Source organism: Carcharodon carcharias (genome assembly GCF_017639515.1).
Source record: "Carcharodon carcharias isolate sCarCar2 chromosome 29 unlocalized genomic scaffold, sCarCar2.pri SUPER_29_unloc_15, whole genome shotgun sequence".
NCBI lineage: Eukaryota > Metazoa > Chordata > Chondrichthyes > Lamniformes > Lamnidae > Carcharodon > Carcharodon carcharias.
This window is the reverse complement of record NW_024470660.1, coordinates 142,501-160,463: the sequence shown is the minus strand read 5'-3', so window position 1 is coordinate 160,463 and position 17,963 is coordinate 142,501. Positions and strand designations below refer to the sequence as shown.

Genomic DNA, 17,963 nt, shown 5'->3' with positions numbered 1-17,963 from the left:
CACAGGAAACCCACAGAGAGACAGTCACTGGGAAACACACTCACTCCTTGTGGTTTCACCTTTTAACCACATCCTCTCTGTGTGGCTTAAATGTTAAACACACCGGCCACACTCAGGGAGGTATCACTCTGTGAAGCGCTTGTTCTCTCTCTCACAAACACACACACATACACACATACTAACATACACAAACACACACTCACTCACACACACACAGACACGCACCTACATACATACTCACATACACAGAGACACACACTCACTCACACACACATACACAAACACACATACACTCGCTCACACACATACAGACACACACATACACACATACTCACACACACAGACACACACACACACTCACACACACACACTCACTCACACACACACAGACACACACACGGACACATACAGACACACACAGACACACACACTCTCACTCTCACTCACACACTTACGGACACGCACACACACATACACAAACACAGATACACACGCTCACACATGTACAGACAGACACACACATACACACATACTCACACACACAGACACACACACACTCACACACACACTCACTCACACACACACAGACACACACAGACACACGGACACACACAGACACACACAGACACGCACACACACTCACTCACACACTCACGGACAGGCACACACACATACACAAACACACATACACACGATCACACACTTACAGACAGACACAAACACACTCACATTCTCACACACACTCACACACTCACTCACACACACACAAACACACACACAAATACAATATCCTGACAGCAAACTGTGATTAAGAGCTTCCTACAACTTAACTAACAGACCAAAGACATATTGAACTGTCTAAAAGTGACCTGTTTTGCAAAGAAATACAAGATTATACACAGATCAAAAATGGCTGACACAAGTCATCTGATTGCTGATACTGTGAAGTTGAACACTTCTCTGGAAAGGTTCAAATGAATTGCACTGCAGACCTGTTGCATGGAAGTTCACACCTGGGGTGTGTCAGGGTCCACTTCAAACAGGGACACTCTTAAAAGGAAGGCATTAAAATGCAAAGTGCTGGACCTTGATCAGCTGTAGTTCTATCAAAACAGTGGGAACTGCTCACCAAGCGGATAATCATCAGCCATTCAAAACCCCTGTGGAGGACGCAATACCCCCATCTCCTGTTGATTTATATCTTGAAATGCATCAAATGTTTTGGAGATGCAAAGATAAAAAATGTGAATATTTGGCCTTTAACAATGAATGCAAAACATGCTGATTGAATTCCCTTCAGGAATATACAGACAGGAGTTTAACAAATGGTTCTGCCAAGCAGATATAAGAGAAAGGAGGAGGAAAAAGAAATATGGTAGTCTTCAAAAAACACTGCTGGAAAAGAGCAGAAATGATTTCTCCCTTTCTCTCTCCCTCTCTCTCTCTCCCTCTCTGTCTCTCTATCTCTCTCTCTCTCTCTGTCTGAAGCTAACAGAGTGTCTTCAACAACATGCAAGTCTGAGCCAGATGAAATACAGGGATCTACAGAAAACCAAATAATTTAAAACAGCTTCAAACTTCACAGCCTATGCTGCAGTACAAGTAAACGACTCTTTTAATTTTTTATTGGACTCTATAATTATTTTACCTCTGATATCTGTGTGTTTGTTTATGTGTGTGTGTGTGTGTGTGCCTGTCTGTGTGTGTGTGTGATGTGTGTCTGTATGAGCGTGTGTCTGTGTGTGTGCATTTGTCTGTGTGTGCGTGTGAGCCTGTCTGTGCGTGTGTGTCTGTGTGTGTATTTCTGTGCACCTGTTTGTGTGTGTGTGTATGTCTGTGCACCTGTCTGTGTGAGTGTGTGTAATTAAAAAATTAAAATGTGTCCCATTTTTATTATTTTTTCTCCAGTTAGGTAACTAATAAACTTACTCTTTCTTTGACTCAACCAGACGTGGTTTAATTGGTTCATTCTTAACAACCAAAGACACTTGTTTTGGAAATTGCATTTGGGGGAAAATATATTTTAAATCCTTTTTTTCAACCAAACATAATTACCTCTTAAACCTCTTAACCTCATTACTACTGAATTCAAAGCCCACATCTCAAAACATACAAGTCGGAAATTAGTTGTGACAGTTGTTTCAGGTTTCCCTCCAGGATTTGAACAGCTCAGCATTTACCATCTGTTTTGTCATAACAGAGCTTCCTTCAGCTTAACCAACCAGCCAAAAACGTATTGAACTGTTTAAAGGAGACCTGTTTTTCGAAAGTACAAGATTAGGCACTGATCAAAAATGGCTGTCACGAGTCATCTGATTGCTGATACTGCAAACTTGATCACTTCTCTAGAAAGCTTCAAATGAATTGCACTACAGACATGTTGCATGAAAGTTCTCACTCAGGTGTGTCAGGGTCCACTTGAAACAGGGGCTCCCTTAAAAATGCAAAGCACTGGACTCTGATCACTGTAGGTCTATCAAGGTAATGGGAACTGCTCACCATGCCCTTTTGGGAATATACCGACAGGAGTTTAACAACAGGTTCGGTCAAGCAGATTTAAGAGAAAGTAGGAGGAAAAAGAAAGATGGCAGTCACCCATAAACACTGCTGGAAAAGAGCAGAAATTCTCTCTCTCTCTCTCTCTTTCTAAAGCTAACAGAGCATCTTCAACAAAGTGCAAATCTGAATCAAATCACCACAAGGATGCCACAGGAAACCAATTAACTTTGAACAGCTGCAAGCTTCAACAATCTACACCTCAAAGACAAACAAAGGTGTTATCCATATATTCTTTTAAATTTTTATTGGACTCTAACTTTTTAATTATGACATGTGTGTCTGTGTGTGTGTGTGTGTGTGTGTGTGTGTCTGTGTGAGTGTGTGTGTATCTGTGTGAACGTGTGTGAACGTGTGTGTGTCAATGTGTGAGTGTGTGTATCTGTGTGAACGTGTGTGAACGTGTGTGTGTCAGTGTGTGAGTCTGTGTGTATCTGTGTGAACGTGTGTGAAAGTGTGTGTGTCAGTGTGTGAGTCTGTGTGTATCTGTGTGAACGTGTGTGAACATGTGTGTGACAGTGTTTGTGTGTGTGTGTGTGTGTGTGTACCTGTGTGCATGTGTATTGTTGCATCTTTATTATTAACGTTATTTAAAAATAGTGATCACACAAGCCTGGTTTCTAAGGAAATGAAACTGCAAACAATTTACAGTAAAGTGAAACGTACAGGAATAATCGATTTATTTTGAGCTGATGATATATAATTATACATGAGGCATGTTGCTAATTTCAAACATCATCTGAAATATGGCAGGTCTGACAGAGCAGCATTCTGTCAGCGCTCACCCTCCGACAGTGCAGCACTCCCTCATTACTGACCCTCTGACAGTGCAGCACTCCCTCAGTACTGACCTTCTGACAGTGCAGCACTCCCTCTGTGCTCACCCTCTGACAGTGCAGCACTCCCTCAGCACTGACCCTCTGACAGTGCAGCACTCCCTCAGTACTGACCCTCTGGGAGTGCAGCACTCCCTCGGTACTGACCCTCTGGGAGTGCAGCAATCCCTCGGTGCTGACCCTCCAACGGTGCAGCACTCCCTCAGTACTGACCCTCTGACAGTGCAGCACTCCCTCAGTACTGACCCTCTGACAGTGCAGCACTCCCTCACTACTGACCGTCTGACAGTGCAGCACTCCCTCAGTACTGACCCTCCAACAGTGCAGCACTCCCTCAGTACTGACCTTCCAACAGTGCAGCACTCCCTCAGCACTCCCTCACTGGGGAGAGTCCATCCGCATTTTGAGCTGAACCCTTGAGACGGTCTCAAAACCCCAACCTTCCATCTCGGAGAGAGAGAGTGCGTTTGTGTGAGAGAGAGGGACAATGTATGTGTGAGAGAGAGAGAATGTGTATGTGTGAGAGAGCAAAAGAGAGGAAGAGTGTGTGTGCATGACAGAGGGAGGTAGCTTGTGTGTGTGAGAGAGAGAGTGTGTGTGAGAGAAAGAGAATGTATATGTGAGAGTGAGAGAGAGTTTATCTGTGAGAAATAAAGATAATGAGAGAATGTGTCTGTGAGATAGTGTGTGTGTGAAAGAGCGTGTGTGTCTGTGAGAGAGTGTTTGTGTATGTGAGAGTGTGTGTGTGAGATTGTGTGTGTGTGTTTGAGAGAGAGGGTGTGTGTGCTTGAGAGAGGGAGTGTGCGAGAGAGAGATGGTGTGCGTGTTTGAGAGAAAGAGTGATTGTGCGTTTGAGAGAGGCCGTGAGAGAGAACATGTGTGTGGGAGAGAGAGTGTGTGTGTATGTGTGTGCGTGAAAGAGAACGTGTTTGTTTGCGAGTGTCTGTGTGTGTGTGTGTGTGTGTGTGTGAGTGTGTGCGTGAGTGTGTGTGTTTGTGTTTATGTGTGTGTGTGTGTGTGTGTGTGTGTGTGTATTCTGACTGAGCCGAGTTCACAGTTTCACACGGCGCTAGGGACCACTTTTCCGCCTCTCTGTCAGACTGTGTGTATCTGACAGCAGGTCAGGCAGAAATAGTCCAGAATGCGCTATGGTTTTGTAGCATTGAAACAATGACATGAACTAAATGAGTGCTGCACCAAATAAAGACATGGAGTGACCACACCAAAAAACCACGTGACTTCCCCAGTTTCACATCTCCCTCAAACACAGAAACACTGGGTTAACACTGACCCTCCTCCCAGAGCCAGTTCACCTCTTGTCCGATGCAGTCAGGAGAGGAAGATCATCTCTCCTCCGATCCTGGTAAACTGAACATTTCCAGAATTAGATCAACTTCCGGAAGTGTCTCCAGTTAGTCATTCATCTGACAGGATTGACTCTACAACCCTGGGGACTCATTCCCCTGTAAGTAAAACACTTGCTGTTCCTGTCAAATCTCTTCAATATAGCATGATCTCTGGATGTCCCAGAGCACTTTACAACTGAGTTCACCCTTTTTTCGAAGTGTGGTTACTGTTGTAATGTAGGAAACGCAGCAGCCAATTAGCGCACAGCAAGCTCCCACAAACAGCAATGTGATCATCTGTTTTTAGTGATGTTGGTTGAGGGATAAATATTGGTCCCAGGACACCGGGGAGAACTCCCCCCTGCTCTTCCTCCAAATAGTGGCTGTGGGATCTTTCACACCCGCCCGAGAGGGCAGACGGGGGCCTCGGTTTAGTGTCTAATATTGGACTAATCTCCAGGCGAGGTTGGCTGGATGGATTATTGACAAGGTCCATTCACCCTGTAAAGAGTTTCTCTCTTTTGAAATACCCGATCAAACATCGAGTTCTGTGTCTAAACCTTGTGTTGAAAAGACACCTTTCCAGCTATTCACCTGCCATTAGCTTGTTGAGTCTTCACACGCTCCGTCTGTCCGTGACCAACCCCTCTTAGCTCATCCTTTCCTTGTCGTACATCGAGCTGTTCATCCTGATGGGTTCCATCCTTCCCAGTAACACTCCATCTCCGACATCAAACTAACTCCCAACACGTTAATGAATTGTCTGGATTCCAGCGTCAGTTGGTTCTGTCTGAGGCTGTTTCTCTGATCGGGGACCGAGCTGTTCTGAACGGACATTGTGTTCAGCAGTTCTTATTGCCGATCAGGCTGTTCAACCAATGCTGCTGTTCACTGAGGTGACTCCGATTCTACATTCACACATTAATGATCTCATGTCCAGCAGCAAACATCTGAATGAAGCAAGGTTCAAGAAAAAACCCAGCTGCTTGATCCTACAGTTATCTGTTCAGGCATGGCCCCTTGTTCAAAATAACAAACATTATTTAAAATTAGTGATCACATGAGCCTGGTTAACAAGGAAATGAAACCATCAACAATTTGCAGTAAAGTGAAACGTACAGGATTAATCTATTTATATTGAGCTGATGATATAGAATTTTATACGAGGCATGTTGCTAATTTCAAACATCATCCGAAGTATGGCAGTTCTGAGAGTGCAGCACTCCCTCAGTACTGACCCTCTGACAGTGCAGCACTCCCTCAGTACTGATCCTCTGACAGTGCAGCACTCCCTCAGTACTGACCCTCCGACAGTGCAGCACTCCCTCAGTACTGTCCCTCTGACAGTGCAGCACTCCCTCAGTGCTGACCCTCCGACAGTCCAGCACTCCCTCAGTACTGTCCCTCTGACAGTGCAGCACTCCCTTAGTACTGATCCTCTGACTGTGCAGCACTCCCTCATTACTGACACTCTGACAGTGCAGCACTCCCTTAGTACTGACACTCTGACAGTGCAGCACTCCCTTAGTACTGACCCACTGACAGTGCAGCACTCCCTCAGCACTGACCCTCTGACAGTGCAGCACTCCCTTAGCACTCCCTCACTGGGGAGAATCTGCCTGGGTTTTGAGCTGAAATCATGAGCAGGTCTTAAAACCTTCCATATCAGAGAGAGAGAGCGTGTCTGAGAGAGAGAAAGAGAGAGAGAGAGAGAGAGACAGTGTGAGAGAGAAAAAGAGATAGAGAGAGTGTGTGCATGTGTGAGGGAGAGTGTGTGTGTATGAGGGAGAGAGTGTGCATGTGAGAGAGAGTGTGTGTGTGAGGGAGAGTGTGTGTGTGTGAGGGAGTGTGTGAGGGAGAGAGTGCGCGTGTGAGAGAGAGCGTGTTTGAGAGAGAGAGGGTGCTTGTGCCTGAGAGAGAGTGTGTGTGAGAGAGAGTGTGTGCATGTGAGGGAGAGAGTGCGCGTGTGAGGGAGAGTGTGTGTGTGTGAGGGAGAGAGTGCGCGTGTGAGAGAGAGCGTGTTTGAGAGAGAGAGGGTGCTTGTGTGAGAGAGTGTGTGTGTGAGAGAGACGGTGCTTGTGTCTGAGAGAGCGTGTTTGGGAGAGGGAGCAAGAGAGAATGAGTGTGTTTGAGATTGAGAGATACAGCAGAAGACTGCGATAGAGAGATTGTGAATGTTAAAGAGAGAAGGTGTGTGTGTGTGAGAGAGATAGAGCAGAAGAGTGCGATAGAGAGAGATTGTGAGTGTTAGAGAGAGAATGTGTGTGAGAGAGAGAGAGATAGAGCAGAAGAGTGTGATAGAGAGAGATTGTGAGTGTTAGAGAGAGAATGTGTTTGTGTGAGAGAGAGAGAGATAGAGCAGAAGAGTGCGATAGAGAGAGATTGTGAGTGTTAGAGAGAGAATGTGTGCGTGTTTGAGAGAGATCGAGCAGAAGAGTGCGATAGAGAGAGATTGTGATTGTTAGAGAGAGAATGTGTGTGTGAGAGAGAGAGAGATAGTGCAGAAGATTGTGAAAGAGCTTGTGAGGGCTAAACTCACTGAGAGAAAAAGCTGGACACCCAGCAAAGGGAATGAGGGACCAATGAATTTTTGCCGTGTTTGGTGAATCGGTTTGCAATGTCCCTTCTCAATCTCTCCTTCCTTGTCTTCACATTAGTTTATTCCCTGGGGCTGTTTAATTCCCTGAAAGGTGCTATTTAACCACAAGTTGTTGATGTTTGAGGAAGAAACGCTGGGGACAATTTCTGAAAAAGTCTCTGTCTTTATCATTTTCCATTTAGATGAGGTACTGAAGATGGGAGAGGTCGGTCTGATACTGATCTTCATCAGCTTGCTGCAAGGTACAAATTCATTACTGATCGGAACTCGGGGAATTGGATTCTTTCCTGGATTGAGGAAGTGAGCATTTAATTTTAGAGAACAGGGTTAGTGATCACACAGAGAGTGAGCGAATAGCGAGTCAGAGAATATAGCAAAAGAAAAAGCCTCATACAGACTCGAAACGTCAACTCTGTTTCTCTCTCCACAGATGCTGACAGACCTGTTGAGTTTTTCAAGCATTTTCTGTTTTTGCATCAGTGAGCTTGTTTCAATAGGAATGACAGTGCATTTATATAGCGCCTTTAATGCAGTAAAACATCCTTATTGCTTCACAAGATTCCCCCACAAGGGGAAACATCCCCTCAGCATCCACCCTGTCAAACCCCCTACCACCTCAGAATCTTATATGTTTCAATAAGATCACCTCTCATTCTTCTAAACTCCAATGGATACAGGGCCCAACCTGCTCAACGTTTCCTCTAAAGACAAACCCCTTCATCCTAGGAATCAGCCCAGTGAACCTCCTCTGAACTGCCTCCAATGCAGAGTCTATCCCTCCCTAAGTAAGGAGACCAGAACTGTACACACTGCTCCTGATACAATCTCACCAACGCCCTGTACAGTTGTAGCAAGACTTCCCTCCTTTTATACTCCATCCCTTTGCAATAAAGGCCAACATTCCACTTGCCTTCCTCATTCCGTGCTGTTCCTGAATGCTGACTTTCTGTGATTCATGTACAAGGACACCCAGATCCCTCTGTGTCGCATTCTGTAGACTCTCTCCATTGAAGTAATATTCTGCTTTGTGATGTCCTGTCCCCTCCCTTGTTGCCTTTCAGGAGAGACGTCAGAGGGATGGGCTATGAAGGCGCTGCCTCGGAGGGCCATCAGCAGCTCTTGTGTGGTTATTCCGTGTAGCTTTGACTTTCCTTCCCACTCTTACACAGCACTGCACGGAGCTTGGTTTAAATATTGCTATTGATGGAAATATATCATCACATACACCAAAGATCCCAATTATGGGATGGCCACAATCGTGCGACGTGCTAAAATAATCAGCGACTTGGAAGGGAAGAAATGTTCGTTGAGGATTGACAGTCTCAGAGCTGAAGACAGTGACGTGTATTACACCCAATTCTAAATCCTTTCACCAATTAGTCGTCCTCATGAAGATGTATTTTCAGCCGAAGCCGTGGGTAATAATGCAGAGGTTTAAGTTTAACTCCAGAGTAAGGGCCCCGGGAGAGTCCATCGCAACCTATACAGTGAAGTGGAAGCAGGTGACTGAGCACTGGGACCTCGGAGACACACTCAATGACATGTTGCGGGGCCGATTGGTTTGTGTTGTTCACCCCAACGCCACTCAGAGCCGTTTACTCGCAGAAGCCGACATCGATTTGAAGTGCACCATGGAAATATCGCCAGGCATGGAAAGTGCTGGGAGAGACTGGTGGGATTTACAGGAACGTGCAACATGGCACCAGTCCTCAGCTGGGAGAGGAAACAACCACCGGGCGTGAGGAACAAACTGGAGAGAGAGAGAGAGAGAGAGAGAGAGAGACAGCCGCCAAGCGAGAGACAGTCTCTGCCGCTCCAGAAACTAAAAGGCTTCGTGGGAGTATTTCAGCAGCAACTCCGAAGTTGGCCTGTTCTCGATGTGGGGGGGGTGAGCACGTACCGGACACCTGCAGGTTCAAGGGGGCAGAATGCCATCACTGCCACAAGAAAGGGGCGGGTAATAAAGCAATGCAGGGTGAAATCAAGACAGCCCATCAGGCAGCGCACCAACATGATGGAAGTGAATAATATCACAGAGCCTGAAGCTGCTGATACCGAAGGCAAGAGCTACAAGGAAGAGACTGAAGAGCTGAAGATTCAGCTGAAAGAAACCAAAGAGGCAGTTACAGTATCACAACAATTTTACAGTTCAGAAGGAGGCCATTCAGCCCCCTCGAGCCTGTTACACAGGGAAAGCAGGAGGCCATTCAGCCCCCTCGAGCCTGTTACACAGGAACAGGAGGAGGCCATTCAGCCCCCTCAAGCCTGTTACACAGGGAAAGGAGGAGGCCATTCAGCCCCCTCAAGCATGTTACGCACGAACAGGAGGAGGCCCATTCAGCCCCATTGAGCCTGTTACACAGGAACAGGAGGAGGCCCAGTCAGCCCCCTCGAGCCTGTTACACAGGAACAGGAGGAGGCCCATTCAGCCCCCTCGAGCCTGTTACACAGGGAAAGGAGGAGGCCATTCAGCCCCCTCAAGCATGTTACGCACGAACAGGAGGAGGCCCATTCAGCCCCATTGAGTCTGTTACACAGGAACAGGAGGAGGCCCATTCAGCCCCCTCGAGCCTGTTACACAGGAACAGGAGGAGGCCCATTCAGTCCCCTCGAGCCTGTTACACAGGAATAGGAAGAGGCCATTCAGCCCCACTGAGCCTTTTACACAGGAACATTAGGAGGCCCTTTCAGTCCCCTCGAGCTTGTTATACAGCAACAGGAAGAGACCCATTCAGCCCCAATTAGCCTGTTACACCGGAACAGGAGGAGGCCATTCAGCCCCATTGAGCCTGTTACACTGGAACTGGAGGAGGCCCATTCAGCCCCCTCGAGCCTGTTACACAGGAACAGGAAGAGGACATTCAGCCCCTTGTAGGGTGTGGTGGTGTGTGTCAGCTTCACCTGCGAATTCCGAGCCGTCTGAATCGCCCCCAGTCCCAGGGTTCTAGACCTTGGACTTATTCGGGGCTTGTCACAAAGTGCAGCAGACAACTTGATTTTGATTGGCTTCAGTTCCGTGTGAAGTGAAGACTTTCTCTGGGTTGATTGTATTAAAGGGAAGAATGCGTATTCTGTCTCCTCTCGTTGTCTGGTTTCAGGCCAAACATTCCACACTGCTCTCAATAAGCCCGGCCTTCATGGGCCCAGCCTCCTGTCTGCAGGGTTTTACACTTAACTCAGCAGTTTAAAGGTCCAAAAGTGATATCCTTGTTGATGATATGGAAAATGTGTGAATTTTGAGAACCCTTCAAGAGATTGGGAGGGTTACATGGGCTGGAGGAGGACACAGAGATAGTGAGGGTTGCAGGGGCTTGAGGAGGTTACAGGTATAGGGAGGGTTGTAGGCGCTGGAAGCTGTGACAGAGATAGGGAGGGTTGTAGGGGCTGGAAAAGGTTACAGAAATAGGGAAGGTTGTAGGGGCTGGAGGAGGACACCGAGAAAGGGAGGGTTGTAGGGGCTGGAGGAGGTTACAGAAATAGGGAGGGTTGTAGGGGCTGGAGGAGGACACAGAGATAGGGAGGTTTGCAGGGGGTGGAGCAGGTTGTAGAGATAGGGAGGGTTGTAGGGACTGGAAGAGATTACAGAAATAGGGAGGGTTCTGGGGGTTAAAGGAGGTTACAGAGATTGGGAGGATTGCCAAGGCTGGTGGAGGCTTGAGAGATAGGGAGGGTTACAGTGGCTAGAGGAGGTTACAGGTATAAGGGTGCTGTGGGGCTGGAGGTTGTTACAGAGATAGGGAGGGTTGTGGGGGTTGGAGGAGGTTACAGAGATGGGGAGGATTGAAGGGGCTGGTGGAGGTTACAGAGATAGGGAGGGTTGTAGGGGTTGGAGGAGGACACAGAGATGGGGAGGGTTGTAGGGGTTGGAGGAGGTTACAGAGATGGGGAGGATTGACAAGGCTGGTGGAGGTTACAGAGATAGGGAGGGTTGTAGGGGTTGGAGGAAAGGGAGAGAGAAAGGGGGTTACAGATATAGAGAGGGTTGTCGGGGGTGGATGAGGTTACAGAGATGGGGAGGATTGTAGGGGCTGGTGGAGGCTGCCTAACGGAGGGTTGTAGGGGCTGGAGGAAAGGGACAGAGAGAGGAGGTTACAGATATAGGGAGGGAGACAGTCAGAGAGAGAACGACAGGGAGAGAGAGAGAGCGATAGAGAAATTGGGAGACAGAGACTGAGAGAGGTGGAAGAGAGAAGGACATTGAGAGAGAGAGAGAGAACAAGTGTGAAAGGTGGAGGAAGAGAAGAGTGAGGAGGTGGGGGCCTGAAGGTCTTTTCACTGGACCAGTAATCCAGAGACCCAGCGTAATGCTCCTGGGACCCTGGTTACAATCCCACCACAGCAGTTGGTGGAATTTGAATTCAATAAAAACCTGCAATTAAAAGTCCGATGATGACCAGGAAACCATTGCTGATTCTGGTATTTGGGTCACAAATGCCCTTTAGGGAGGGAAATCTGCTGTCCTTACCTGCTCTGGCCTACATGTGACTCCAGACCTACAGCAATGTGGCTGGCTTTTAAAAAGTGGCCTCTGAACAAGGGCAGTTAGGGTTGGGCAATAAATGCTGGCCTAGGCAGCGATGTCCACATCACATGAAAGAATGAAATAAAAGGACAGAGAGGGACAGAGAGAGTCGAGAGAGACCCAGAATGAAAAAAACACAGTAAACACTGGAAAATAAAAATTCTAGTCTGATCTGGTCTTGTATACCTTCAAATGAAACACTAGTAAAACAGGGAAATAAGAGTACTGGGCCAAACTGTTAGAGAGGGAAACATTTAGAGAGAGAGAGAGAGAGAGAAAGAGGGAGTCACTGAAAGAGATAAGGACAAGGAAAGAAAGAATGAGAGAGAGAGACAGAGAGAGACACTGAAAGAGATAAGGACAAGGAAGGAAAGAGTGAGAGAGAGAGGCAGAGAGAGACACACAAAGAAGTAGAAAGAAAGTGATAGAGATGAAGCAGGAGAGAATAAGGAGAAAGATAGATAGAGAGAGAGGATGGTAGAGAAAGAGAACGAGAGGAAAAGAGAGAAAGGCAGAATGTGATAGAACACTGAATCCTTGTCTATGTGTTTTGAAATCCAGCCCAGAACTATCGTTGGAAGATTCAGCGAGTGTCCAGTACAGGGGACCCTGCCCAACCTTCTCATCCTGACCTTCCCAGTGGTGCTGAAGAGGGCAGAGAGGAAACCTTCCTCTGTTATTCTGTTGTCAAATAAACACAACAATTCTGGAACTCTGCCCTTTCTATCTCATGGATTAGAATATAAGGGGGTAGAGGTCACGCTTCAGTCTACATAAAGCCCTGGCTAGACCAAACCTGGAGTCACTGCGAGACGTTCTGGGCCCCACACCTTAGGAAGGATATATTGACGTCGGAGGGAGAGCAGTGTCAATTTACCAGAATGAGACCGGGACTCCAAGGGTTAAATTACAAGGAGAGATTAAACACAAACTTGGCTTGTATTCCCTGGAAGTTAGAATGTTAAGCAGGAGATTTGATGAAAGTTTGCATGATATAAAGGGGAACAGATTGGGGTCAATAAAGAGAAACCATTTCCCCTGGTTGGGGGGAGTCTGGGACTCGGGGACAGAGCCTAAAAAGGAGAGGCCAACCTTTCAGGAGTGAAATTAGGAAGTACAAAGGGTGGGAGAAATTTGGAACTCTCTTCCCCAAACGGAAACTGATGCACGATCAAGTTGTTCATTTTAAACCTATGAGATTGATAGATTTTTGGCATCCAAAGGTATTAAAGGAGATGGGACAAAGGCATATGGGGCTAGTTTGCAGATCAGCCATGAGCTCATTGAATGTTGGAGCAGGCTCGAGGGGCCAAATGGCCTCCTCCTGCCCTCATGTAATAGAAACTTACCTGTCAGAAGCCAGTTTATGTTGATGTGAGTCTGAGTCGATGTCTGAACCCAGTTGGTGACTTGTTCTATACAAAGCAAGAACGTTCATGTCCTTCAATGTTCCTGGATAAACCATTAACAAAGCTGGTGACAGACAGTCTCCACATGGTAAACACTGACCGATCAACACATGACTTGGCTGTTAACCCCTAAAGCTCAGCGTAAATCAGTTCCCCCTCGAGACCCCTTGTCCAAAATAAAAGCAACGCACACAATTTTCATAAGCTGGGAACCCCAACACTGAATTATCTTCCTAGTGAAATAACCGGCAAAGGGTATTGAACCTTCCATCCAGCACCCCAGAGCCCTGCTGCAACTTACAAAGGCAAAATACTGTGGAGGTTGGAGTGGGGGGAACAATTTCAAAAGGTGTGGATGATACAGAGGGACAGATGGGCAGAGCTGGTTAACGGCACAAACTGAATCCAGTGACAAGCGAGGGACAGGCGGATGAAGGAATCAGGTGAAGGGTTTTCGGGAAAAGGACGGATGAAAGGGGAGAGGGGACACGGGCGTTTCTCCCTGTCGGGCAGAAGTGAAGCTAATTGTCTGTCCCAGCGGCTCCAATCACGCGTCAGGAGGACAAATAGTAAGTGTCTGTCAGGAAGGAGGAGCAATGAGAGGAGGAAGGGGTTAGGGGGCCTGCGCTTCACCTGATTTGCCGACATAAGAACCAGCCCCTATGTTTTTGCTATGTTGTGTTGCGTCAATATGAACACATATTTGCACAAGGTGAAGGGCGTTGTGGAGGGACTGATAGTTCTCGGTGCCAGACAGTCAATATCCCAGTGACCTTACTGCTGGTCCCAGGCCAGTGGGACAGGGAACATCGACACTGCAATATCCAGAAATGGGTGTGATACCACACAGATACCCACCCCCGGCTGTCCTCTTCAAGTGTTTCAGGTATAAAGAACAGTAACTCCTCTAGTTACAAACCAAAGCATCAAAGCAGAGCCAGAAGATCAGAAGAGACAGGCAGAGATGGGAAGCTCCCAGATGAAATTGCGACTTGTCTTGTTCACTCTGACTTTGCTGCTCTCTCTGCAGCTGAGTCACTTCTTCTCCTTGTCGAAGGTAAGCTAAGAGATGTCCCTCTGGGTGAGGTGTTTCTTGCACATGACTCTACGTCTACCACCCAGATAGACTGGTCTCTTCCGCAGTTTGATATTATTATGTTCGTGCCTTTAATATTTGTCGCCCTCTATGAACTTAACATAATTTCCTTCTGTCATTTCCCCTGAAATTCTCATTCTTGTTTTCAATCCCTCCTCAGCCACTCCCTATCTCTGTAACCTCCACCAGGCCTTACAACCCTCCCTATCTCTGTAACCTCCACCAGGCCTTACAACCCTCCGTATCTCTGTAACCTCTTCCAGCCCCTACAACCCTCCGTATCTCTGTAACCTCCTCCAGCCCCTACAACCCTCCCTATCTCTGTAACCTCCTCCAGCCCCTACAACCCTCCCTATCTCTGAATCCTCCTCCAGCCTCTACATCCCTCCCTATCTCTGTAACCTCCACCAGGCCTTACAACCCTCCCTATCTCTGAATCCTCCTCCAGCCTCTACATCCCTCCCTATCTCTGTAACCTCCACCAGGCCTTACAACCCTCCCTATCTCTGTAACCTCCTCCAGCCCCTACAACCGTCCCTATCTCTGTAACCTCTTCCAGCCCCTATAACCCTCCCTATCTCTGTAATCTCCTCCAGCCCCTACAACCGTCCCTATCTCTGTAACCTCCTACAGCCTCTACAACCCTCCCTATCTCTGTAACCTCCTCAAGCCTCTACAACCCTCCCTATCTCTGTAACCTCCTCCAGCCCCTATAACCCTCCCTATCTCTGAATCCTCCTCCAGCCCCTACTACCCTCCCTATCTCTGTAACCTCTTCCAGCCCCTACAACCCTCCCTATCTCTGTAACCTCCTCCAGCCCCTCCAACCCTCTGAGGTCTCTGCGCTCATCCAATTCCAGCCTCTTGACCATCCCCCGAACCCATCACTCCAACATCGGCGGCCGTGCCATCAGCTGCCTGGGGCCCGAGCTCTGTAATACCCTCCCACAACCCCTCTCCATCCCTCTCTCTCACTCTCTCTATCTCTCTCTCTCTCTCTCTCACTCTCTCTATCTCTCTCTCTCTCTCTCACTCTATCTCTCTCTCTCTCTCTCACTCTCTCTATTTCTCTCTCTCTCTCACTATCCATTTCATCCACCTTTTAAGATTCTCCATAACACCGACCTCTTCTGGTCAGCTGTCGCTAATATCTCCACATGTGTCTGGGTGACATACTTTGTTTTATGACGCTCCTGTGTAGCACCTTGGGGTGATTTGTCATGTTAAAGTTGTTGTGTAAATATAAGTTGTTGCCCTTTGACCCACGACCCCAGCTCGAGACTTATTTTTGAGGGAATGTACAACCTCCTTAGATTTCTGACCAAAATGTTATTTGATTATTTTTATTGAGCGAATGCCAAGCCCCGATACCGAGCGAGAGCCTCCTCATTTGCTGAGTTTAAGCTGATGAGTCAGCCCCTTAGTCCGTAGAGGGGACTCTCCTCGGTAATGTGCAGCCTTGTTTGTGTCTCTCCACAAGCGCATGAGGGGTTTGTACAGAGGCTGCAGCGCTGGAGGGGGTCTGCACAGGGGTCCTGGCCTGTCCTGAGCTGGTTTTAGCAAGGACCACTCTGGCCTTGGCAGCTGAAAGCCAGCCATTGGACAGAGGGGGCCTGTCACAAGGAGCCTGTTAGTCACTCCCCCCCGTGTCTCCTGTGCTCGGATCCAGACCATGTTGGCTGGTGGATCTGGCTCAGGAAGGGTCCTCCCCATGGGACCCCCAGATGGAAGGTGTGTCAAGCGGGTCATTCACTTGCATGTTTATTCTGCAGCTTTAATATTTTAAGAAGGTAAGAATGTAGGAACATAAGAAATAGGGACAGGAGCAGGCCATTCGGCCCCTCGAGCCTGCTCTCGCTGATCTGGTTGTGGCCTTAACTCCATTTTCCTGCCTGTCCCCCAAACCCTTGACTCCCTTGTCGATCAAAAACCTGCCTCACTCAGCCTTGAGTCTATTCAATGGCCCAGCCTCCACTGCTCTCTGGGGAAGAGAATTCCACAGGGTAGCCCCCCTCTGAGAGAGGAAATTCCTCCTCATCTCAGTCTTAAATGGGAGAGCCCTCATTCCCAAACTGTGCTCCCTGGTTCTAGATTCCCCCACGAGGGGGAAACATCCTCCCAGCATCCACCCTGTCAAGCCCCCTCGGAATCGGATATGTTTCAATAAGGTCACCCCTCATTCTTCTAAACTCCAATGGATACAGGCCCAACCTGCTCAACATTTCCTCACAGGACAAACCCTTTAATCCCAGGAATCAGCCCAGTGAAGCTTCTCTGAACTGCCTGTACACAATGATCCTGTTACAATCTCACTAACACCCTGTGCAGCTGTTGCAAGACTTCCCTCCTTTTATACTCCATCCCTTTGCAATAAAGGCCAACATTCCACTTGCCTTCCTCATTCTGTGGTGTTCCTGAATGCTGACTTTCTGTGATTCATGTACAAGGACACCCAGATCCCTCTGTACTGCATTCTGCAGCCTCTCTCCATTTAAATAATATTCTGTTTTTCTATTCTTCCTGCCAAAATAATTTGATGCCATTCTCCTCAGTATTGACCATCCCCCCAATTCAGCCTCATATGTAAATTTTGAGTCTAGTGATTCCACAAACCATCCAGAGTTAAATATTGAGATTTCTCTCCCCAGTTGGACAGTCACAAGAGTGGAAAGGTGACACTCCACGAGAGGTGACAGCGCAGGAAGGCTCGTGTGTACAGATTCCATGTCATTACAGTTATCCATCGTGTCTGGAAAACCAACCACGAGGTGGAGTCTGGTTTAATAATGAGGAACGAGGAACATCGTCTATTGCCTTTCACTCCAAGGATCACAGTCACGAGTTACCACGGTTCCACCATCGGACCCGGCTGTCTGGAGACCTGAAAGATGGCGACTGTTCCCTGATTATAAACAACATCAGACGGGAAGATGCAGGACCTTATTATTTCAGAATAGAATTTGACAGCAGTAATAGTTACAGCTACTATCCTGTAACCCAGCTTCACGTTTCTGGTAAGTGCTGTGTTATAATTACTCAACAATTCACATTCAACACTCAATGGGAAATAACACAACCTGTGACGTTTACATATTAACACAAAACACAGCTTATTATAACACGCTGTCTGATTCTCAATAACATGGTGATAGCTTCCAGTTCAGTCCTAAAGCAACCTCTAATACTCACTTTAATATCAATGATTAAATATATTGACTGTGTCCATCAATGTTATCAGGTTATCCACTCCCATCGATCTCTCTAATCCTGTCTCGAAGACTGACATATCGACAGAAGAAAGATTCACATTTCTGTAGCTCCTTTCACCACCTCAGCACGGACCAAATCACTTCACAGCCAATGAGCTGATTCCTGAATTGTAGTTACTGTTGTAATGTGGGAAACACAGCAGCCAATTTGTACACAGCAAGTTCCCACAAATTGCAAAGTAATAAATGGCCCAGATTGCTGAGTGAATGATGGGGTAGTGCAATCCAATCTCTGGTCTGCTCCTCCACCCTCACCCATTATTATCAGTTCAAGTTTTTTGGAGCGAACATGTATTAAGCTGAGAGACAGAAACACCAAAGTCTCAAAGC

General features: G+C 47.3%; 1 protein-coding gene across 1 annotated transcript in view; it reads left to right on the top strand.

Moving 5' to 3' along the window:
- Nucleotides 1-17,963, top strand: part of LOC121273997 (sialic acid-binding Ig-like lectin 12) — a gene marked incomplete at its 5' end in the record, with an annotated part of 55,659 nt that overhangs the window by 27,740 nt on the left and 9,956 nt on the right. The window contains one exon of the mRNA XM_041181131.1: nucleotides 17,013-17,378. Within this exon, the coding sequence (XP_041037065.1) occupies nucleotides 17,013-17,378 (366 nt within the window). The remainder of the gene's footprint in view (nucleotides 1-17,012; nucleotides 17,379-17,963) is intronic.